This window comes from Rhipicephalus sanguineus, chromosome 3, assembly GCF_013339695.2.
Source record: "Rhipicephalus sanguineus isolate Rsan-2018 chromosome 3, BIME_Rsan_1.4, whole genome shotgun sequence".
Lineage (NCBI taxonomy): Eukaryota > Metazoa > Arthropoda > Arachnida > Ixodida > Ixodidae > Rhipicephalus > Rhipicephalus sanguineus.
In genome coordinates, this window is record NC_051178.1 from 155,143,549 (window position 1) to 155,168,510 (window position 24,962).

General features: G+C 43.6%; 2 protein-coding genes across 2 annotated transcripts in view; both read right to left on the reverse strand.

Moving 5' to 3' along the window:
- LOC119387514 (WW domain-containing protein tag-325-like) overlaps window positions 1–21,220 on the reverse strand; it is a 30,910-nt gene extending 9,690 nt beyond the window's left edge. The window contains 9 exon segments of the mRNA XM_049414189.1: window positions 3,108–3,206; window positions 3,787–3,882; window positions 6,502–6,642; window positions 7,151–7,450; window positions 11,207–11,587; window positions 12,187–12,408; window positions 13,209–13,508; window positions 13,916–14,152; window positions 20,927–21,220. Of these exon segments, the coding sequence (XP_049270146.1) occupies window positions 3,108–3,206; window positions 3,787–3,882; window positions 6,502–6,642; window positions 7,151–7,450; window positions 11,207–11,587; window positions 12,187–12,408; window positions 13,209–13,508; window positions 13,916–14,110 (1,734 nt within the window). The 5' untranslated portion in view covers window positions 14,111–14,152; window positions 20,927–21,220.
- A 1,401-nt stretch (window positions 21,221–22,621) lies between these two features.
- On the reverse strand, window positions 22,622–24,789 carry LOC119387517 (60S ribosomal protein L7a). Its single transcript, XM_037654928.2, has 5 exons — window positions 24,653–24,789; window positions 24,442–24,559; window positions 23,541–23,690; window positions 23,022–23,373; window positions 22,622–22,836 (listed from the first exon to the last, which is right to left on the reverse strand). The coding sequence occupies exons 1-5, from the start codon at window positions 24,665–24,667 to the stop codon at window positions 22,662–22,664; spliced, it is 810 nt and encodes a 269-aa protein (XP_037510856.1). The 5' UTR covers window positions 24,668–24,789; the 3' UTR covers window positions 22,622–22,661.
- Between the last annotated feature and the right edge of the window lie 173 nt (window positions 24,790–24,962).

Sequence of the window (24,962 nt, forward strand, 5' to 3'; positions counted from 1 at the left end):
TGAGTACCAGCCCGGTTAATTCAAAAACTTTGGGTGCCATGTGCCAATTCCCGATCCCGATTTAGCCGCAAATCCGCAGAAACAATGGCCCTTAGGAGCCACAAGGCAGTGCAATGTAGCGATACTAATGAGTGACAAGTAAAGCATCCCACCCTTCGCTGCTGCCAGAGCAAGAAAAAAACAAAACAAAAGGCGGTCAGCTGAAATGTGTGCCTGCAGAAGAGATGTGCTTCACTGTAACACAGCGGTGACACGCGGGCAGCATGATGCATGCTTCTCTCAGCGACAGCTCGTCATGATTTACCCATTCTTTTTGAGAAAATAGAGAAATTAATAAAGGGCGGTCTGACGGAATTCGCGATGTATGTGAACCTCCGACTGGCGGTTGCTTCCGGCAATTTGTGCACTTGCACTGCTGGCGGAGTACTTGGCCGCAACACCCCCCCTACTTCGAAAACTCAGTTAGAAAACTTCAATGATCATCTTTTGCACCCAGAACACATCGCGAATTCCGTCACACTGGTCATTATTAAATTCTTTATTTTACCAGAAAAAATGGGCGAATGGTAGCATCATGACGCGCTGACGCTGCAAGGAGCAGGTGACATGCTGCCCGCGTGTCACCACTGTGTTGCAGCGAAGCAGGTCTTTTTTACAGGCGCGCATTTCAGTTGACCACGAGACCATTTTTTTTCCCTTTTCCTTTTTTCTTCTTGCGCTGGCAGCAGTGACGCCCGCCGTTTCCCCGGTTTAGCGGTAAAATTGGGACCGGGTATCTCTGGAAAAAAACCCTTGTAGCCGCAAACTAGCAGGCACAGCAAACAACCACCTCTGATTACTTCCAGTAATTCAAAGTTCTTTGCATCCCGCCTTCTGTATGTTTGGTTCATTCGAAGACCCGCTTAATTAAATTTTTCACAGTCCCAATGACGTTGAATTAACAAGGTTTTACTGCATGTTCATTTGACCTTGAAGTGGGGCGTTGCGGCAGTGCGGATTTCTCCTGGAAAAGTGTGTTCACGATGTAGCACACCTCCACTGCAGTGAAACCACCTTTACAGGGGGTTACATGCGGTTACATGTCTATTTGTTCATTTCGAATACTTCGAAATTTCCTAGAATTTAAATTCGTTTCGAAGCGAATTCGAATACTGTAATATTCGTTCGAATATTCGAAGTGCTCGAATATTCGCACAAGCCTATTGGTAACACAAAACTTCCACATAACAAGCAAAAAAAAACCCCAGCAGGAAATGTGGAACAGTGGCAAAAAAACCCGGCAGTGAAAGGGTTAAAGGCACATTAAAATGAAACAATGAATCAATTTAGATTGATAAATTTTACTCTGAAAACTCTTAACGTCGGTAACTTCACTGTCATAGCTTCACTAATGGAGAAGAAAATCAGGGTCAAAGTCTCAGTTTTAAATTTCGCACCGAAATCTCCGCGTGACATAACAGATTTTAAGATGCATTTTTTATATTTTGGTGATATTGTCCCGACAAAATTTCCTGAAACTTGGTATGTTAACTTTTTGGCCCCCTCAGAGGACAATGCACTTCATTTTTGCCGATTAGGCACGGCGTAGGTCCTAGTAGACGCCGTCAAAATCCATGACATCATGGTATTTGGTGTGGGAACTTCAAGGTGGCGTCGCCACCTGCATTTTTTTTAGTGTTTTTTTGCTTACCAAGTGTCTTCTCGTGGTGAGCGTGGCGATTTTGGTATTGCAAAAGAGTAATTTACTAATACAAGAAAAATCAGTTTTCTCTTTAATGTCACTTTAATTCAAGAAACACGGCTGCTGTCTTTTATGCAGCTTCACATGAGTGACACGTCACAGCAGTACTGCAGTTCACAAGTGCAGAAAATGGATAACAAGCAACGAGGGTGCTGTATTTATTCTTTTGTATATACTGAGCTACGGGTTAATTAAGGCCAGCTGCTATACTTAAATGAATTAAAAATTAGCGTGAAATACAGGCAGGTAGTTGATATGGCCATGCCCACCTTAGTTCAATTCATATTCAATGCATATTCAATGCATATTCAATGCATTGAATGTCATATTAAATTTCATGCACTTACACCCCTTAAAGCAAAAAAAAAAATGCATCTACTAGTGTTTGCGTAGCAGCATGTAGCTGCGCATTGCCACGTGGAATTTCAGTGAAGTACCAGTGGAGAAAGACAAATTATGCAAGCAATAATGCAATGCAGCAGGCAACTGGTGTCTATTCCTCACAATAGTAAGTGAAGGCTAATGCTGACTAACTGCAGTACAGGGTCGTCGGAATCATGCAAGTCCCCTAAAACTATGTTAGTGGTCGCCGTTTTCCGGATGCTGGCTGCCAACAAATCAGTTTTTGTTTACACTAGAGCTCTTCACTGCACAGTGTAAAGATAAAAAATTGACAAAGCGATAGGAGCTGGCCAGCCAACTCATTTTAGACAAGTGCCCGACTTGAGAGTGCCCCAGTCGCTGATCGCTCAAACATGAGCTGCAATTAAATTTTTCATACTGACAATGTGGTGTCAGAATAAACTGATGTCTTAAGGTTTTTTTTCTTTTTTTTTTTCTTGGCAAGTGATGACCACTGTAAAACTTGTAGCATAAAGGAGAGCATCGATAGGAGGCAAGTTCAACTTTGAAGTCAATATGCCCGGTCCCGCTGCATTGCATGTGAGACGGCGTGGCCGCAGCCTGCACTTCGAAGTCTAGATGCTTCAAGCAACTACCCAAACAACTTTTTTACTGTGTGAACTGATGCCATAATAAATAAGGTCGCTTGAAATTATGCATTTTATGCTTATTGTCTTGACTCCCTTTAATTACAGCAACAAAACTACAGTTGAACCCCTCTATAAGAGGCACTGATGTAGGAGACAAATGGTTATAAGAGACAACAGTGTACCTACATCGAAATAGTGGTTGACTAGAAGATGAGAACTTGGTACCCTGCTTATAAGCGAGTCCTCATGTAAGGGACAAGAACTTCTCCCTGTTGCTTGTCTCTTATAAAGGGGTTCAACCTTATTCCATAGTGTATTAGAGCAATACACACCAAATACGAGTAAGCAAAAAAAAAGAAAGAAATCTCGCATACCAGTCTTTTGATAGCTGCACTGATGGTATCAAACCATTCCTTGCTTGTTTGGACATTGTCATCTTGAAGGAGCACCTTTTGTCCAGCTGTAGTACTCAGCTGTAATGTAGAAAAAAAAAAGAAAAAAGAGAAACATGCTTATTACGCTATCACGAGTATTCAAAGTGGCAGTATGACAAGGTCAACAACAACCCTCCGTAACACATGCCCAACGGAAAGCACTGACTTGGCTCTGAAATCACTGAATTAACCAAATAAGCGCCCCAGAAACCCCCAATGTGCAGTTGGCTTCATAAAAAGGGAAAGTTGGGGTCTGCCAAACTGTCCCATTATTCTTGAGAGGCACTAGAAAGCACTGCGGAGACCATTGTATCTTTCAAACAAAAGTGCCATTTGAGCTATACTTACTTAGACACTGGGCTGAAACAATCAAGACAAACCCAGAGGTTGGCTTAATTACACAGCAATGGCATTCATTAAAGAGAGAAGTTTGTCAGAAGCAGCAAACAACAATTCTTGACAATAATTGTAAACTATAGCTGCAGGCCACGTTGCAGCTGAAAACTGAGCTGCTTTGATGCCAAACTGAGAAACCAAGTATCATACTGTCTGCTAGTTCACGATATTGTTCTAATAGAAAATTATGCATGCATGAAGTTTGCCATGTCAACACACTTACCTGAAAGACATTCCGTCGTTTAGACTTGTCAGGGCACCAGTCTATGACAGCTCCAGCCAGGTTTATCTGAAGTTCAGAACTTTTTCCGGCCGGTTTCTGAGTGAACAAAAACTTACTCAGTGAAAACAGCGTAGCTACAGTACCGTAAAAGGCAACTTGCCATGAATGGGGAAGTTATTTTTTTTCGGCCACTTTTACTTCCCTCTCGTTTAATACTTCACATTCCAGCGAAGACACGCTTATGAGCAACCCCACATCCAATAAGCTAGCCAACTCTGCCGACTGTTTGCTAGTGTTTCAAATGAGTAGAAAAACTGTGTTGCCCCATGCATGCAGGCAGAGGAACCAGGGGAAGAGGCTTTTAACTCTTTCGTTACCACGCCTATTCAAATCGATCACCGGTGATCGACGAAAAAAGCTGCCGATTTCGACGCGTTCAAAATTTTTCCCGTGCATGCTGCAGCATCTTGCGTTTAGTTCTGGGACTGCCCTTCTATAATCCGTTCAAATTTTCCCGCTCTGACGACGTTGAGATTTTTGACGGAGTTTTTCACGAACGAATGCGCATGTGTTACTGGAAAAGGGGGCGTGGCTGCCACACTCGGGGAAAAAAATGCGCTGCTCATGTTTGTGCTCCGTTATTCAAATACAGCTCGTTTCTGAAGGTCCGTCGCGTCTCTAACTTGTTGATCTGGCCTTTTTAGCCAGTTTGCAGCAGTTTTGGTTTCATTTCTCTTTATCTACGCGAGAGGGGCGCGTCGGGCGTTAGCGTCGGCGCGCGCGGCAATCTCTCGGCTGCTCCCATGGCGTCGTCAACCCGCGAGGCTGCGTCGCAGGAAAAACGTTCCGCTCGAAAGCGTGCTCAACCCGCTCACGAATTTAGTGAAGCTGATTCGAGCTATGAGTCCGAAGACGACACCAGCTCATCTTCAAGTGCGGACAGCGACAATGCTTCAAACCAGCCCGCGCCATTCTCAGCTGTGTACCGGTATATAAGTTTCGTTTTCGGCCTTGAGCGGTCTCGTCCGTCGGAAGCGCTCATCTGCCGATCTCGGTGCACGACCTTTGAGATGTCCTGGTTATCTGCAGGATACGCACAGTGCTTGGACAGGATGTGCTACCGCCGGCAGCCAGAAAGCTTCAATTTTCACCAAGAAGGCTGCCCGGCGCGCATCTCGGCCTGCCATTGATATTGCAGTTGTGAATAGTTTCATTATTTTTCACGAACACCGTCAGGGACACCTCTCTGCCCCAGAACTTCAGAGAAACTAATTTTGACCAGCTATCCTTCCGGTTGGAGCTCGCTCAACAGCTTCCTGAGGTGGATGCGGATGATGTTCCATGAGTGGAGCCTCCGCCAAAAAAAGTGCAGCACCACCCCAAAAAGATGCCGAAAAGGAAAAACTGCCCCAAGTGCTATGAGGAACGCAAATTTGAAAAAAAAAAACGAACGTTCTTCGCGAAACCTGTGGCGTCCACCTGTGCTTCACGAAAACCAGAAACTGCTTCACCGCATGGCACGAGTGGTGAAGCAGTTTTCGGTCTGCAGTATTTTTGATCTGTGTGAAAAATGACTTGACGCAGATTGTTTATTTTTCTTTTAGAATATTCCTAGATCATTTCCCTTCAAAATGTATATTTTGAATTTTGTTTGTTCGTAATATTTTTGTAGATATTGTGTTTTGTTTGTACTGTTTTTCTCAAGTTCCTGCAAAAGTGGTAGATTCAAGATTTTTTATAAGTTTTGTAACATCTTTTTTGTTTTGAAACTTGTGTTATCTATAAAGAGCAATTCATTATGCACAATTTAGTGTGCTGCAATGTTACCTAGAGCATTATTTACACTAGCAATAAATTTCTTCCTCAGACCTATAAAAAATGACCATTTTCATGCGGTAACGAAAGAGTTAACTAAAATCTCCATCAAGACAAATAAGCACTAGACCTACTAAGAAGAAAATTTGAAACTGGCCTACTATCATTTCGAGTAGACTGCACAATATCTTCTCCCTTGGAAGACACGTGACAGGCGCTTATGTTCGCTGGTATGACTAATGACAATGACAAGTGATTACTAAGTGCAAAAGCAAAAGAGGGTAAAGTATGCCAGAGCACTGGTCAAGACTCGAGAAGTAAATGCATAAATTACAGAATTGGGAAGACTGCAGACTAATACGCAATAATTTAATCGACTGAGCGGCAGAGAGAGCTGAACATTTGAAATCAATTATTTGGATACTCAAGGCACTGTAATAAAGGACGAAATTAATTCCGGCTACAAAGTAATCTTTGACAGTGGTGTACGAGCGTTTTCACGTTCCACAATAATTACAGTGGGTGCAATTATTACTGGTAATCAACCCATAATCTCCTCTTGATAAATACGATGTTTCGTGCCATTTTAGGGTAAACTGGGCCAAACAGTGCAAGAGCAATATTAATGAGACGAAGGGAGGTGAACAATGAAATATAGGTGCAATGTCACTGTAAAGCAGCCTAAAAACAGTCACTGCAAAGAGCGTAAAAGATGCATGCAATAAAATTATGGCAATGAATAGTGATGTGTGCTATGAAACATACATGTTAGAATTGCAAAGCATGCTATTATCTCATTTGCATGTACTGTAGTGAAGAAACCTACGGATAAGGGTTATGAAGTGGAAGCATAAACTCAGTAGGCCTGCGAGGGCAGTTTTGCCACTGACACGAGCTTACCTCTTGAGCTGTATTTATGTCTTTGTAGAGAAACAGGTTCCGATTGGTGAGCACCACATATGCAGGCGACCAGCTTTTCTTCTGCTTTTTGCCTGCTCGGACCAACTCCGTCTTGTTCAGGGTACCCTGGCGCGTCACCAACTGGTGAGGAACAAAGAGAGAAAGGGTGTTTTATATGTCTGCACAGCATGGGTTTCACAGAGTATGTGAATTTCAGCTCTGCGAGAGTGGGGCACTTTCAAATAGAGAATCACTGTGTAGGTGGAATGGGCTACTGCAGACTGAAACTTTGAATTATAGGCAGGAGGACTTGTTGTTGGGCTAGTTGGTGTTTCCTGAATGATACAGTGTGGTGGGAAGACACATATACAAAAACACGAAGGCGTACGCAAGCATCTGTGTTCTATGTCTTCGTGTCTTTGTACTTGTGTCTTTGTGCTAGACTATGTCGTTTGAATTAGCGGCTTTGCAGGAACGCAACATTTTGATTAATTCTATGCCAAGCAAACTTTTGTGGCCTTTACATTAATCTGTACATTCAAACGTACATTCGTGCACAGTCGGTAAAAATGGGACACTTGCCTCTAGTGTGTCAAAGGTCTCTATGGCTTCGGCTACAGACGGACCATGCAACGGGTAGTCCTCAGGCAAAATCATGGAACGGGTCCTCATGGCCCTGGCATGCTTTGCCTCGGACAGGGATGAGGATAGGGGTAGCACCGGTGGAGGCGTGGGCTTCAAACGGTTCAGCTTTGGCGTCAACGTCGGCGGAATGCCTGGGTAATGGCTGCCACGTGCACCACTGCTGTTCTCGGCCACAGGTGCTCTGCGCTCCCATGGCGACTGGACTCTCCGAGAGAGAATCGGTTTCCTCCTCTATGGAACTGCTTGGATGCAGACGGGGCCTATCACCAGTCACCTGGCTGGGATCCTCTGCTGAGCTGTACCACTGCAGGATAGAAAAAAAATGTTCGAGGAGTTTAAAGGAAGCACTAGAAAGTGATGTTACATAGCAGGAGAAAGACGAAATCCTGTTGCATAAAGATGTGCTATCATGAAATTGTGGGCCGCGGAGGGAAGGAAGAGTTGCATACTTGCCCAACAGTACTGAATGCCTGAAAGTCATGTCACTGAATACAAATTGATGTAATCACACCGTCACTACTGCTGACTTATAACACCCCTAACAACCTAAAACACAGGATGTCATGAATTGTTGATATGTGCATATGCAGCACCTTTTCTCAATGTGTGCTACTAAAGCCTGGAGGTGCTAAGTTGAACAATAATGCTACTACTGCCACACTACTTTAAAGGACTCGCAACAACAGAAGCAATGCCTCGATGCCTTAGGCCTACTTACCAGTGGAAGTCAAGAAGCAACTTCCGCTCGTTATGATCACATGTGGCAGTACTTGGCAGCCACATGACATTTTGCATTAAATGAACATATGAAGTTCAATAGGAAACTAGAGTATTGTACCATGGCATAAACATCCAGGACAGTGATGCAAAATATGGATAAAAATCCTGGCAGCACAACAACCAGCATGAAGGCTTTGACTTCAAGTGAGCCCTTTAGAATCACATAGTCTAACTTATGTTGACAAAACCATCAACCCTGCCTCAAACGTTATTGTTTTGAAAAGACCTGCTTGGCAAACATGAAAATGGGGTGTAAATGCACATTTAGGGATGTTTGCTCTCTTCAGACAAAAAAAAAGGTAACCGCTTAATCTTCATTATCTTCAAAAGCAGAATATGATGGTGACGCAAAATGACCTGTGCGTGCATGAGCACAAGAACAGGAACTTGCCGAATATGGTGGTGGAAGTAAGTGAACCGAGATAAAGCAGGCCTCCTACGTTTCCCGATTTCGACACATCTGGGCACAGAGTTTTAAAATTTTGGTGGGAAGAAAATGGTAACTTCACCAATACCTCTTCTTCAGAAGACGTCAGTGACGACAACGAGGTCACATCGGAAGGTGAAAAGAAGCAGTCAGTCTCCGAGCCCGCACTGCTGTACGGAGACTCCAAGACACCCGTAGACTGGCACAACGAAGATGGGAGGCTTTCCAGTTCATAGGAGAAAGCCCGGTTCAGCTTGTTCTTAAAGAAGAGGTCCATTACGACAGAGAGCTTATACTGGCTGCCAGAAAGGAACAACCGCTCGACATCTCACAAGACCTCACTCACGGGAAACCTAGCCGACGTGACACAGGAAGTGAAAGCGGCAGCGCTTCCTCTCTGGGGTGAGAGAAAGAAGGAAGTGGCCAGGAAGTCTACAGGAGGTGCCGACAACAAAACCGCCCCAGTTGAAATGAGGTGCGCTTTGGCTTCACCTCCTTTTCTTTCTTGCGATGTGTAACAATACAGCGAAGCGTTGCCGTGGCAGTCATCCAAGTTTGCTCCCCAAGGTGAGTCTTTACAACCTGTGCTCATCATTCACTTCAAGTCAGAGTTAAAAAAAGATAAATTAATGTGATAAGCATCACTGGAGTTGAACTAAAATTTAAAACAAAAAATACTGGCAGGGCTTAGGAAGATTTTTCTCAACACTTTCTTTTTCTAATACTGTAGCCATAATTAAACAATAAAAGCACATACCAAGCTCTTGGCCAGTTTGCTGATTGTGAGCTAATGCTACAGTCAAATGACAAATTTTGCTTGTACTCTGATGAGGCAATATCCTCTAGACATCATTATGCACAACTACCACATTATATGCGATAGCCTTCTGAAATACTCCTGGAAGCACCTACGTTCCAGTTAATGACATCCATTCCCTTGGCAGCGTTATGCATCATGGTCTTATTAAAACGGCATCACTCCTCTTCAGGGAAGCCTGTCTGCACTCACAACACTTCACTCTACCAATGTGGTCTTTTCTTCTGCAATGTCTGTTGATATTAATATCAAGCAGCTTATGGCACTCTTTTAACCATCATCTCTGCTTTATATATAAACTAGGGGTGTGCGAATATTCGAAATTTCGAATATTTTTCGAATAGCGTTTGCTATTCGATTCGATTCGCACTGAAATTTTACTATTCGAACTATTCGAACTTCCCAAAGACAAATGCAGTCAACGTCCGGTTGAAAGTGACCCCTTCAGATTTTCAATATGCTTCACCTCATTACACTCTCTTTTTGTGGCAAAGCTGCCTTTCAAGCTCCGTTACGGTCGAACTTAGCCAAGAGACAAAGTCCGGTTGGAAGTGGTCCCTAGATTTTCAATATGCTTCACCTCATCCCACCTCCGTATTGCGGCAAAGCTGCCTTTCAAGCTCCGTTACGGTCGAACTTAGGCAAGAGAGAGTCAACGTCTGATTGGAAGTGGTCCCTAGATTTTCAATATGCTTCACCTCCTCACACCCCCGTGTTGCGGCAAAGCTGCCTTTCAAGGTCCGTTACGATCGCAAATGTATTAACTCAAGAAAACGCTGGTTCCAATATGGAGATGAAAGATGTGGCAGAGTTGGGGGCTCAATTAATGCTGTTTTGTACCTGAAATTTGGGCAGGAAGTCCGAAAAATCGGACGCCGAAGCTTTTTAGCATCCAAAATTTCAGATGTTCTTATATATCGACGTCTACGGGACAGATTTGGAACTCCGGACTTGAAGGGAGCACACCCTTGTCCGCCACATCAGTTGGCCTTCCACAGCAGTTGAAAGAGGAGGAGAGGCTGAGGAAATGGCATCTCTGCCTATCACGCGTAAAGTGTTGTCAGCAACACTTTGGTTGCACCAAATCATGTACATAAATACAATTTGGCCTCTACATTGCCTCACTCTTGATAAGAAAGACAACTATGAAATATGACCCCACCAGCGCTTCATCAACCTAGCGAAAAGAAACACTTTCATGTTGCTATCTCACAAGAACATACTTAGGGATTCTCTGCAACTTTTTCTGTAATTTCACTTCGAATTATTCGAAAAATGTTTGAGAAATATTCGAAAATTATTCGAAATTATTCGATTCGATTCGCACTCAATCTTTATTATTCGAATTCGCTTCGCACCCAAAATTTTGCTATTCGCACAGCTCTAATATAAACTGCTCTCAATGAAAATGCTTTATGCTGGTCTCAATCAAAATTTCATAATAATTTTGATACCTGCGCATTAGCACACGTTACAGTGGAAACAAAAGAGAAAGTGGGATGAATTCACACACAACAGATCATTGTGGTTAACACTGTGCACCGTCATGTGAAGCTCAAACCATTCTGGATTTGCCGCAACATCCCAGCAACATCGGAGCGCTACAGTTTATAAGCTAGATGTTTGTAATGGTGTTTTATGTAACGATACAGTAAACATTTCATAAGCATTTATCCCAGCAACAGATGTTCAAATCAAAGTCACTTAGAGAACAATCTGCCGCAAAAACTTCTACTTTATTGCTAGAAACAATGACAGTGCGAAAGTTACTGAACTGCAGACATAAAATGTTGAATGAGGCTAATTTTGCCTTACAAAAGAATTTGCGAGAAAAAAAAGAAAACAAGCTTCAAGGTCAAAATTCACAAAGTTGTTTGGAGCAGGAAGGCCAATGTTAGGCGAACACATGTAGTGCTGATCATTCCTATGCTGGCACAACAGCCGTTCTAGTGGTGCATGTGCGCAGAAATGTCAAATTTCGCTTTAATATTCTTATGTACGAAGCTCTACGATCACAGGCCTATGGTGGGACTTACCCTATCTGCGGCTGACTGGTAAGCCATCGCCAGTCGACTGCCACGAGCAAAATAGAACTTGCTGTTGCCATTTTGCTGCACGGACTCCTCGCTAGTGCTCTCTCGTGGAAGGGAAGAAGAACCGGATGGTTTACAGGAGGACAGGCTACGGCCAGTTGAAGAGGACTGCGACAGGCTATCTCGGCTGCTGGACAGAAGGTCCTCTCGACTGGAGGACAACAAGCTGTCTCGGCTGGACGACAGCAAACTGTCTTGGCTCGAGGACAGTGGATTGCTTTGGATGGGTGGCTTCTTTTTGGCCGGTGGAAGGGGTGGGGGGCCCTTGCGTTGAGAAATCCGCGGCGAGACCGACTGTGGAGCTACATTGGCATGATCTCGTTCCTGAAAAAGATGTGGGCGTGAGGTATCACCGTATGCTCACAAATGTTCTACCAAAAGTTCAATTACAAACACAGGCGTGAGCAGGGGCATCTATTAGGAAAGGCCACGCTTCACCGCAGCGCCCCCGACATCCAACTGGTCGAGACCGAAAAAAAAAAAAAAAAAGAGCTCCGCAACGGATGCAAAGATGAAACTGAAGCGATGTTGTTCTTCTCACGAAGGCCTGCCATTGGTCCCTGGCTTTCCAGAGTAAAGGTGGGAAAGAAACATATCTTTGAATTTAACATCAGGGGTCCTTAGACACCATTATTGTAAAAAAAAATATGCTAGCCTTAACCTACGCATTAAAAAATGGCGTGAAAGGTGCGACATAGTAAGGGTATGGGCAGAATTGACATCCCCCTTTAGATGATTTTAAATCTATGATTACAATTTCATAGAACATAGTTGTGCTCTTGTGCTCTTGCGAGCTAGTAACCTGGATTCTTCCAAAACTAAACACAGGTATTAAGTCTTTTTTTCCTGGGCTCGCTTCAGTTCAGCATCATTAAAGTAAGCTGAAATGCAGAAATCAAGTTACATTGGGTGCTTGCACTAACATGAGTGGCAGGTAGCTCCCCTCGGCGCCTGGGAGGCTTCCACGAGCGCTGTCCGGTGTGAAAATTGTAATAGAACTTCCGGCCAACACCACGAGCATCAAATTCAGCCCAGTGGTCGCTCAAAAAACGCAGCGGTTGCTCGTCAGGTGACGGATGTGGTGGGCTTGGAGGGCAAGGCAGCGGTGGAAAGTTGGCATAGATTGGCGTCTCCCTTTCACGCCTCTGCGAAACGAAAGCAAGAGAACATCCATCTCATATAAAGCACAACACCTGTGTGTGTCTCTTCGTGTCTTTGTCCTCCTGCCTGTGTGTGCTATTTTTGTACAGTGTACACCAATACAAAAAACCAACAAGCCCCCCTTGCCACATTAATCGATGTAAGTGGAATTTGGATCAGCACTTGCCAGAAAGGTTTACATGTGTCATTTTATTCATCTTAAGTATACACCATTTTTCTGACAGTGTATTTATCATAGCTTGAGTTGACTTAAATTAGGCTTTTCATCATGAATATAAAATCAAATCAGATTTCCCTGAACTCTCCAAATAGCCCTGTGGAGAGGGGTCCTTGACTATTTAAGCAGGTTGCGCATATTAAAAAGCAAAATTGGAATTTACAAGATGTTTTAACGTACACAGTCATGCCCATCATGACATGGCACACAGCGCTGACCACGAATCAATTTAATTTTGAGTCAGAAGGACTTTGAAACAGACTTAGATAAGTACTGTCACCAACACTGACGAACAACAAGGGGGGAAAGTGAAAGAAGCCTTAATGGTAAGGAGGTCACATTGGTTGACCAGAGGTACATATCTAGCCTGTTACTCAGAATGTAGCATGGGTATGCATCATGACTTTTAGTTCTTCATGACAGGTGGGAATGCAGTACTAGTTACAATGTTACAATGTATGTCATTACCAGCACTGCTTTTTATATGTAACACAGACTCCTTCAGCTCTACGGCCTATCCTGTCTCTTTCCAAGTAGCTAGAATGAGTACAGCTACAAACAACATACGAAGTGGTGGGTCGACGGCTCAGTGAAGGCGGTATCTTTGGCTGCGTCGGTGCTGGAGGCCTCCTCGTTGTCCGAGTAGTCAATCTCGGGCTCATCCAAGGACTCGCACGAGCGCGAGATGGGACTCGTTGCATCTGCAGGCGAGTCCAAGGTATCACTGGGCGAAGCATTCAGGCTACGCGATTGCCACTGGTCGTCTGCATGGTTCAGGGATGCGTTTAATGACCGCTGTCGTTGCCGCACGTTAGACTGGATCCCCGGACGCTCACCGGACACCTCCTGAGGTGCAGGCTTGTCAACCTGCATTGCGGGGCATCTTGAAGCAAATAAGAAAATACAGAGGCATGCAGTGAGGTAGGACATATGCTCATGCTGACCAACAGATGCAAATTATGAAGCACCGCTGAAAAAATTGGCAACAAGATTTTCCGAACAAAATCACTGTTTTTAGCACATTCTTGATATTGTGAATGTACATTTATGCAAACCACTGCAACTGAAATGCCGGTGTTCCTTAAGCTGCTTCTGCCTACAATTCGTGTAGACACAACACCGCCGGCTATTCACCGTTTGAACTTCATGAATGGATAACAATTAGTTTCCATTCTTGGACGATCACAGTCTTCCTTTAACAATGCTGTTTTTCCTTCTGGAAGAAGAGCTAGGACTGATCTCTGGGTAGATAAAGCGATCGATTCAACACTTACATGAGGCAGGCTTTTGGCCAGTGGTTTGATAGATGCGTAGACTCCCTCTGCAGTGCTGGCTTGGCGTGTAGCTGCGTGTCGGCTGGGGCCAGTCAGCCGCCACCACAAGCTGCTGCTCTTGTCCAGCGGGTCAACGCGGCGCCCGCTTGCCTGGCTGCCCGCAAACTCTGGCAGCACCCGGGTCTGCTCACACATGCTTCAGCTCGCATCATCTACGGCTGGCTTTGCCCATGCCCCCTGCATTGTTTGCCCATGCAACATGTGAGTGTTTGACTTGGTTGAGGTGTTGGCAGCAGTAGTGTTGAAAGTAGGAGCAAGGACCACAAAGAGGCAATCTAGTTGCACATTGCACTGCAGCTGTTCAGTGAAGCTAATTGCACATTTTCACTGAAGTCGTCAATTAACAGCTAGATTTGTATATATTAAATATTATGCAAGTATTATGTGTGTATTATGTATGCATTATGTATTATGTTATACATTATGTGTTCAAATTTTGTGTGATGTATAGTCATTTGTTTTAAGGTTGTTGATAATTTTTATTTTATACACAATGTTGTGATTTGTGGCACTCCTCTAACATAATCCCCAATGAGCCTGAAAGTTATTTCAAATAAATAAATAAATAAATAAATAAATAAATAAATAAATAAATAAATAAATAAATAAATAAATAAATAAATAAATAAATAAATAGTCCTCCTAATAGTATGAAGAATAACTTTCATGGAAACACTAGAGTGTGTTAAAGGGACGCTAAAGAAAAATAGTAAAGCTGTATTTCGAAATTGCCCTTCTACATGAGTGTAAACGTAGCAATCTGGAAAAAACGCAAGGCCAAAGGCAAGTGGTCATGCAGCACTAACATTCCGGCTCCAGTTAGTCACAATGTCATGGATTTCGACAGCATTTATACAGGCCTGGTTGCCGTTTTATACATAAAGGTCAGCTACGTTGCACTCTAAAAGAACCAAGCACTTAATTTTATGGGTATTGAGACCATTTCTTTCAAAAATTCACTACGTTGCACCAATGTACAGGAGTTGCAGGCTTGGCATGAAAAGCATGGGCAGAGTTGGCAGCTGCTATTAACACAATGGTGCACAGTGTTGATAAAGAACAATACACCGATGTTAACAGATTTAGTGTAGCTCTTAAGTGCCCATTAACGTAGGTATTTCGTAGTACAATTTTCATATATTAATAATTAAACTGAATTAGGAAACTATATTCTAGGGATACCAGAAGCGCCAGTCTTTGTAAGTGACAGATGCAAAATAAAAATACTCTATTGATGTTTCTATCCTAGCTCCTTATGACTTCAATAACATTTTCTTGAGACCCAGCAGTAGTTAATCGATGAACAAAGACTAAGCTGCACTTTAGAGGTGCCACACTTAGTGAGTTTAAAGGATTCGTTCGGAGAAAAAGTAACCAAACCATGAACAACAACAACACCAAAAATCCTCCAAATTTATAAGGCCGAACTTGCATGCCAATGCTGCAGTTTAACTGCAAAATTTAGAGGGGAAACCTTGGTTTTTCAGTTTCTGCCTTACTCATCAACATTTTTTTGGCCCAATAAACAGCCCAAATTATTTTAAAAAAGAAAAAAAAAAGGGGTTCTTCCACACTTCGGTAATCTCGTATCGCTGTGCATCGCTTCATGCAACAACTGTAATTAAGATGCGTAGCATACATAAAAGAGCTTATCTTTTGTTGGCAGCACACTTCTTACCTCAATATCGTAATATCTAGATAACGTTGATGACGCTATGCAAGGCTTTTCAGACACTCATTGTCACCGACTCACTGTACTACGCTCACTGACTCGCTCACTGTACTATGCCAGAACCGATACATTTAATAACTCTTGCTTTCCTAGAACAATAACATTATGGAACAATTTAAAACAAGCAACAAACACATTGAATCAAGCCTATCTTAGATATCTACATCTCCCTTGTATTGTGTACCCTGCTTGAACCTATGCAGGGTCTGCAGCGCATAATATGCAACATTCATTATTGTTGTCCCAACAGCATAGGTCGGCAAACTCACTCATGAGTCGACTCACTCAAACTCAGATCGGGCCGCAAGTCTGAGACTGAATGAGTCCGGGTGAGTAATATTTTGGTGAGTTTGAGTCCGAGTGAGTCCGGTTGAAGAAAATTTTACTGAGTCTGAGTCCGAGAGAGTCCAGTTGAGGAAAACATTGGTGAGTCTGAGTCCGAGTGAGCTCCACCTTTTGTTGCCGACTTATGATTGTATCTACTCATTTTCAGCATTAATATCTGCCTTATATTGGCTTACGTTTATACTCAAGTCTATTCGCACATATCTTAGCACACTAGCATTCATGCGTCTAGCGGTCATGTGTATTTTCATAAAAATGTCCTTACTGAATTTATATATAATAATTATGACACATGATATATGATGATAACTCATATTTGAAGGTACAAGATCAAAAAGGCTTATCGTAGGGCACCAATTATGTGAAATATTGGGGTTAAAGAGGTTGGACACCATGATCGGAAAAGCTAATTTTACGCCAACGGACTCATCAGTCGACTCACTCAGACTCAGGTAAAGCCGTGAGTCTGAGTGAGTCCGGCTGAGTAATATGTTGGTGAGTTTGAGTCTGAGTGAGTCCAGTTGAGAAAAATTTTGGCGAGTCTGAGTCCGAGTGAGCCCTCAGAGTAAAATCTATTTCTTGAGTGAATCTCAGTGAGCTCCAATTTTTTTGCCGACCTATGCCCAATAGCAAATTCTTATTGTCAATATAATATTTATAATTACAATAATATATTTCAATTAAGAGGTGTTGGGTAGCAGGGGCGTAGCCAGGGGGGTTTGGGGGGTTGAACCCCCCCCCCCGAAATTTTTCGATTTTACATGTATATATATATACATGCACACATACCAATGCACGCACAAACATTAAGAAAGCATGGTTGAACCCCCCCCCTACCCTGAAAAAAATTTCTGGCTACGCTTCTGTTGGGTAGAGTTTGTATGTTCCACAGCTTGGAAAATTTCTGTCGGTAGTCCTTTATCAGAAAATCTTGAAGAGTTACATCAGTTTTAAAATAAAAGCTCTCGAATCTGCAGCCAAACTGGCTGTATTTCTCAAAGTGATACAAAACTTTCCTAAAGCAATGTGGCACATAATACAAAGCACTGCTATCCGTATTTGCACTAAGTGGACATGTTTTGCGCATTCTGAACTTGCGATACGTGCACAGTTGGAAACAGTGAGGGAATTTAGTGAAATAAAGTAAATTAAAAACTACGCAGGCAGTAACAGCAAACCTTATCAAGTCCACCACTGCTATCAATTTTTGCCTGCTACAATTATAAAACAATCTTGACACTGTCCACCCTTAAAACAATCGCAGACAGTTATCAATGAGGCATCCCATACGTTGACTGCACGACATCTTGCATGCACGTACTGCCTTCTATGCATATGTACTCTCAGTCTGGAGTTTTCCATGCTCAGCAAGAGACTAGCAACCTCATCCAGCTGCTAATGCAGAATTTTTTCTTTTGCTTTTATGTGAAAAAAAAAAATTGGATCAGAAAGAATGTAGACAAACGTGAAAGTGCAACAATATAGGAAAAGGAAGCCAACGGATGTCAGAAACTGCGAAGCACACATTGGAAAAACAGAATGAAAGAGGAGGAAACAGAATGCAGGCTACTGTACCAGTGTACAGCTTGCTGTAGATGTACATGTGACAGAATGATATGTGGAGCTCTGACTGCATGAGTCATGCCGCAGAGTGCAAGTGGACACCGTGCCTGCTCATCTTGCACAGAAGCCGCCAGAGCAATACTTTGACACAGGCAGTCGAAAATATATGAGCAGGGTTGCATCGTATTGGTGACCACGCATTCTAGCTGCTCTCTATCCCTCTTTCTTTTATTTATGCAAGTCAAGAGAAAAGGAAAAAATTTACATCTACTATAGCCATAAGTTACACAAAGAAGTCATTAGTGTATATTATCAAAGCATTTGCTTTCAACTGAAGGATTCAAGTTTAATTTAACTCAAAGATAGAGTCTAATTAATTCAAATTAGCAAGAGGCCATAGCTGCTCATTCAGACAACCACGGGTCGGGGCACATGTAGCAACACTATTCTAATTCCTTTCTTTTTCTGCTTAGCTCAGAGTCCAGATAGCGCTACACCTACATAGTCTCCAGGATCAAATGGCCTTCAGCAAAGGATTATAAAAAAGTAACAGAAGCTAACAACAGGAATCAATGCTTTATATCGTCCCTGAATTTCAATTTCTAAGAGCACACTGAAAGGCGGGATTTCTATTGAGCAAGTGAATGGTTATATGCTGAAATCATACACGAAAAATTATTCTTTGCACGAGCTCAACTCTGTCCATGCATAGATTTGAAACAGCTGGTGAATAGCTTGTTGCAAAAAGTTCATTCATTTAACGACCTACAGGTGGCTGCATGCTAAAAAGAGCCTTTCAAGTGTAGCATATTTGTTGGAGTTATTTTAAAGCACTTGCACTATGCTTATACAGTGCATTTTTTTTCCTGTGTTTATGTTTGTAAGCTCATAGGAGCAGATGCAATTTAATTCCGGCAGAAAATAAAAAAGCACTAACCTTAAATTAAGAAAATCTCACATAAGTTCTTCAATGTCAATCACTTCTTCACTTTGCATAATTTTTTGCTATTTAGAAAGTCCTACTGCGTGCATTTATCTGGAATGCACCTGTCTAGTTTATCAATTTTAATAAAGCAGATAAATGATAATAATGAAGCTCTTCCCTGGCAGCTTGTGTAAAAGTTTGTCCTATGTGAAAAGTAAATTTCTTTCAGCTCTTTAACATATCAATGTGATTTCACACTACTAGTGGCTATTAACATTACTAAAGTTTATGGCTTACTGTGCTTTTTGCTTTACATTAAATGCAATGTGCAGCAAAAGACAGTTGTTTGCGATGACAAGCAAGTAATTCTTTAACTAAAAGAAAGCAGCCAGTGTCCTATCCCTAACACAACAACCCAACTTAAATGACCTAACTGACCCTGACTTCGACGTTATTAAATGAATAAGATGTGTCTTGAGTACTGTTTCCTGCTACAGTAGTGGTACTATGTATATTGATACACAACGACAGCCATGATATATTGTTGGCTGTTACCGTGCACACCAACACAGCAGCAAGAGAACTGTTCAAAGGTTAAAACTGAAAAGCATCAGCAGTTCCACTGACCAAAAGGGCCAGCTTGGAACTTCATACTTCTGTCAATATCTGAGAGGTCACCGAGAAGGGCGCAGGTCATGAGCACTCCTTGCAGATTATACTAACTTTTGAAAATCAGCAAGGCTGACATCAGCGAAACAAAAAGAGGACTTGTTCGCGTGCCTTTTGCGATGTTCCTCAATTACACTTGTACTAACTTTGTCAAGCACGAAAAAAGAAACAAAAAACGCCGAGTGCCATTTGAGAGGAAAATACACCTGCAAACTGGGGCTCATCAATTGTACAGAACAGCTGGACCTATTGTACATGGCTTGATATGACTCAGACACACATGTCAATCATAGACAAAATGACATCACAAAATGGAAGTACGCCTGTTCACATTGCCGTGTCTGAGGCGTATCATCCAAGAGCCAACGCATTAAAGCAATACTGCGTTCTGCAATACCGACCATTCTACTGTGTCAACTCATATAAGTGAATAGTTCTCAACAAAATGCAGAACTGGTGTGGACGTAGCAGCTACAAAGAAGAGCATTCCATGTAGGCTGTTAAATGACGAGAGAATGAATGAAAAATTTGGTCGTTGTGCTCGGTGGGGTTTCTTGTGTGCATAACATGCATGCCATACACAAACAATATAATGTGACAGCTAAAGATTTACAGCCGTACAGCTAAAAAATTAGAGCCATAGAGCACTTATGACACTAATTATGCAAATGCTGGTATTACAATAGATGGTATATATGCTACATGAGCGTTGTTATTATTCAAGGTATATAGGCTGGAGAGGGCAACGTCATCGATATAAATATCAGTCCAAAAGCAGAAAATAGTAGGTCAAATTGTGTGCATTTCAGGACACCAAACATTACACAACAACGCCATTTCCCAGTAAACTTGCTTTGCCATTTACATACACCCTAAATGTGAACATATTAAAGTAACATCTGCGACAACGTATCACGTGCGACTTATTATTCACTCTGTACGCGTGAGGTTGCAAAAAGAACAAGCTCGTATCCCGAGACTGGCACTCACACGCCCAGCTTGCCAGTGTAGTTGCCCGCTGACGCCGTCACGGAATTCCTTTTCACGCAACCTTGGCAAAGCGCTCTTTTTCGCCTTTCTGAGCGCTTTTGACACGCGTTTTCCGTGCGTCACGAATAGGATTAACACCGCCTCCGGCGTGCGCAACGCGGTTACACGCCGAGACGAGCATGCACGAGCGCTCCACTTTCTATTCTGCCCGCTTTTTCACCCATAGAACGATTCGAATCGACCATTGATAGAGGATACGGCGACCGCGCAATGGTCTAGCGTTCGAGGTAAAGCGAAAGAATGAGTGTCCAGTCGATTCCGACACGCACAGCTCACGTCCTACTTGCAAAAGTGATTCATCGGCTCGAAATAAGCGACGGACAGCCTACAGCTGCGCGTGCAACGCCGAGCCACAGACGAAAGCGATAAAGCAAATCTTGATAATCACCGATTCGACCTTCGCAGCAGGGATTAGGCGGGTGAAACCAAAGTGCACCAGTAACCCAAACGCATGCTTTTCCGGCGACGCCCGCAACGAAGCAAGTGGTTGCGCGCAGTGCTTGCTACCCGCACTTTGCGTACTTGTTGCACGATCCGAGAACAGCGAAACGAGACTTCAATGTCACGAGCTTCCTCTTTTCAATCAAGCGGTCGCCCCGACAGCTGCGGCAACGAAGAAGCGACACGCGACAGTATGACACGGGAAGCGAAAGCAAAACAAATTCACCTCCTTCGTGGTAGCGCGGGGTCAATCCACAACACAACACTTCGTCACGACGACACCACTACGGACGATGCAGCAGCTCGCGACGTTTTCCACACCGCGAAGCACAACCGCGATCAGAGAGAGGCAGGAATGTAATACTGGCGTGGACACAGCTGGCATGCGTTCTTTTAGACAGCAACGGCGCTCGGCTGCGTTAATCGTCCCAAGGCGTTCGCCATGAGAACCAAACAAACGAGACAAACGCAACAAATGAAAAGAAAAAGGAAATGTTTACGCAGGACCGGAACTCAATCCCAAGCTGAAGGGTTAATGGTACAAAATAGGCCGCAAAGTGCGTGGTGAGATGTAATTGATCTCCGAGATCCGGCAGCGCGCTGTCTTTCTCATCACAGAGCTGTATTATATGTTTCTCATATTACAACAAAGTGATCGCATTTTATGGTCCAAACGTTACTTGTGTGGTAAAAAAACAAAGCAGAAAAAAAAGCCTTTTTTTTATAAGCCTTTAGAAACAGATCTCAGAGGCCATGAATCGTCGTGTCTCAGAAAGTTGTGCAAGCGTACCTACTTACCATGACAAATAAGTACCAGGCACGGTGCCAGACGCACCAAAAATAACGTGGTCTCCCGTTCTACTAATTTGGAATTCTAGCTCGATCAAAACATTTTGTCGAGCGGCCATGCACAGGAACAAGCAGTCATGACAGAACACTTTCTTTAATATCAACATCATGTGAACTATCAGCAAGCATACATGTCAACATGGTTTCCTCTATGGGCATCTCAAAATACCATCAAAATACACATAAACGCTTCATCTCTCGACAAGCATGTTGCTGACAGAAACATATTCCTAACACACTCTATGCCTAACACTACTCCCCACTAACCCCCACCGTGCTAACCCCACACCAAACGTGCTCTCCACCCTGTTCCACCCCCGAGTACGATGGAAAATCTTGCTGTCCAGCACCGCCCAGGAAGATCAGCTGATCCAGGAGTCGGCGGCGAGAGACGCATATGGATTCCCGTAAAGGGAGGACCACTGGGACCACTATCATCCGGGCGCATGCGCCGAAAAGCTCCCCAATAAAGCTTTTCATTCATTCATACCCCGGAGTGACAATCACATACAGATTTGAGTTTTCTACTGGGTCTCGACCGGGACGTCAGAGCTGGTGCAACATGCAGCCAACGCCGCTGCAGTCCGAAGAACACGTCCCTCAGGCACTGCAAAACAGCCAGCTTTCGCTTTTCATTTTGGTAACAAACTTTCACCCACCACGGCTCTGCAAATGCAGACTTGTAGATAAGGAACCGAATGGGTTCCGAAAACGTGCTCACAATCCCAACTCAACCTCATGGAAATTCTGCAGAATTCTTTCGTTTGAACTTAATACTCACCACTGTGCATTCCTCAAAAGCCACACTTACAATCATATCCCCTTGCCTACTACTAACAAAAGCCAATATACGTAATTGTTTTGCATGTATTCAAGCTAACCATCACACAATCCTGTTAGACTTGTCGTCGTAACCCTGCAATACTTGCAACATGAACGGCGTTAATTCATCTGCGACAGCACATCTGCCAAGCCTCTGGACTGTCTTGGAGAATCTAACATGTCAGATTCCATTAGCTCAAGCATTTCAAAAATTGCAGGATAAATGAAGTCCACAGCTGAACACATGAAATTCTGAGGGCAAGCCCACTTTATTTGACACAGTAAGATGGCTATGCCACCTTCTGGGCCAGCTCCTTAGCTCGTGCCCTCTCAAGCTTGGCCACACGAGCAGCAGACTTGTTGCCCATGACACCGCCGCCCCAGTGTTTGCGGATCTCCTCGTAACGCTCGTTGAAGTTGGTCTTGATGGCTTCCACAAGCTTGGAGAGGTTGGAACGATCCTCCCTGCATACGTACACAAGAGCATGGGTAAGTAACAGTGCAGCCACTACTACACTATTCAGCCACCAAACAACAAAGCTCAGAGTTAAAAAGCTCGTAAATTGTACACCTTCAGTTGTGATCAGGCAGTGATATGAATTCATCCCGCAGAATAAAGAAGCCAAATTGACATTGGAAAAGGAACTCACGGATTGGTCTGCGCCAGAGCCAGACAGGTGCAAGTCTTGCGCCGAACGACGCGCCCCAGTCGAGACTTGTTCTTCACGATGCAGTAGGGCACACCCATTTTTCGGCACAGGGCTGGGAGGAACAGCACCAGCTCGATGGGGTCCACGTCATTGGCAATAACCACAAGCTGGGCTTTCTTTTGCTCGACAAGGGAGGTCACGGTGTTGGTACCCTGGCGAACCACAGGAAGGCGCTTGGTGGGGACATCCTCCTTTCCTTTGGCCTTTTGCTCAGCCCGCTGAAGCAGCCTCTGCTTCTTGGCTGCCTTCGACTCTGGCTTGTACTTGTCCAGGAGCTTGAACAAGTTGGTAGCTGAAAAATTGAGCTATGATGAGTACATTGGCAATATTGAATGTAATGAGTAGTACAAGTGCGAGCTCAGACAAAGCAAGTTTTCCGGCAAAAATAATTTGGATGAAGAAATTCAAGAACCATCATTGCAAGGTACTCTTGACAATCGAGAAGTGCAGTGAACTAACCTGTCTGCCTGTCCAAGCACTGGGTGAACTGGTTGATGGGAGGTGGAACCTTGATACGCTGGTACAGGATTGCCCTCTGACGCTGAATGCGCACATACTTCGGCCATTTCACGAACCGGGTCAAATCACGCTTTGGCTGGATATCCTGGCCTGCAGATGGTAAGTAGCATTAGGAATGGCATCAGCAGATCTATGTTGCAACAGCATCGTGCTGCGCAGGTAGCACTCATTCATGCCGATTTGTACCCTAATACGAGTTAGGGAATGTCAAGTGCTTACGTCTCAAATGACGGGGCTATCCATTGTAAAAATGTTACAGGACTTAGTATAAGATACGAAACAACGTTTTTGCTGTTACTATTAAATGAATGCCGAGAGATTGTGCGCTGGTATGAACAACGGGCAGGCACAACGTTGGTGCAATGCGCGCGTTCTGCCGCTGCCCGAGAGCTTTAGGGCTAGCGCTCACGTGGGCTCACAAACACTTCGAATCGTGGTGACGCCATCAACTTTTCGTTAAACCGGCATCTTTCTTTAGCCAAGCACCACCAGCTATCAAAACTACTAGCAATCAACCACGTGTCACATTTTAGTATATGGCCAAACTCCCGCTAGGCGTCCGGATCGAATCGCCATGTGCATGCATTCGTCAGGCCTACGACATGCCGATATACCTTTTGTGGAGTTCAAATTAACGTGAGAGCATTACGCCCGAGACTGGTCTACTTTTAATACAGTACTACCTGACAGGCAATGCTCATATCTAACATAGGAAAGAACATTCGTCCATACCTGAGACGCCGGCTAGGGCCTAGCCTCATACCATCGAGTTACGGGGAACTCATGGTCTCCACGAGGCATCATAGGCCATATGCCACAGGCATTCTAGCAAGTGACTCACCGATGCTGAAATTTCTAGGGCGCTTTTCAAAAAGTGGGTTTGTCACTTTCTTCTGTTCGGGCTTCTTCACAGACAGCGGGGCTGCTGCGATCTTCTTCTTGCCCTTCTTTCCTTTGATCTACATCAGAGTACGAAAAAGTATCACCAAACTTAGTTATTCTGCTAACAAGAACTAAACTAGCAGCAGATTTTAATACCGGCATGAACTTACCTTTCTTTGCACCATCTTGACAAAGCCGAGGTAGCTCGCAAAGACCTACACACGGACTACCACACTGGCTAAATACGAAAGAACGAGTGACGCGAGAGAAAACCTTTATATAGTTTTCTTGTTGCCAGACGTAAGCATTTTTTCTCTAAAACGGTTATTACACCCCTTCGTGAAAACAGGGTGGAAGAGCCCTCCTCGTAAACTTCCGTGAACATAACAAGAAATAATATCTCATTTTAAAAACTCAGACGGCGTTATTATAGTTTGCAAATTTGATTTTTTTGTCTAACATGAGTTACAAAACAGAAGG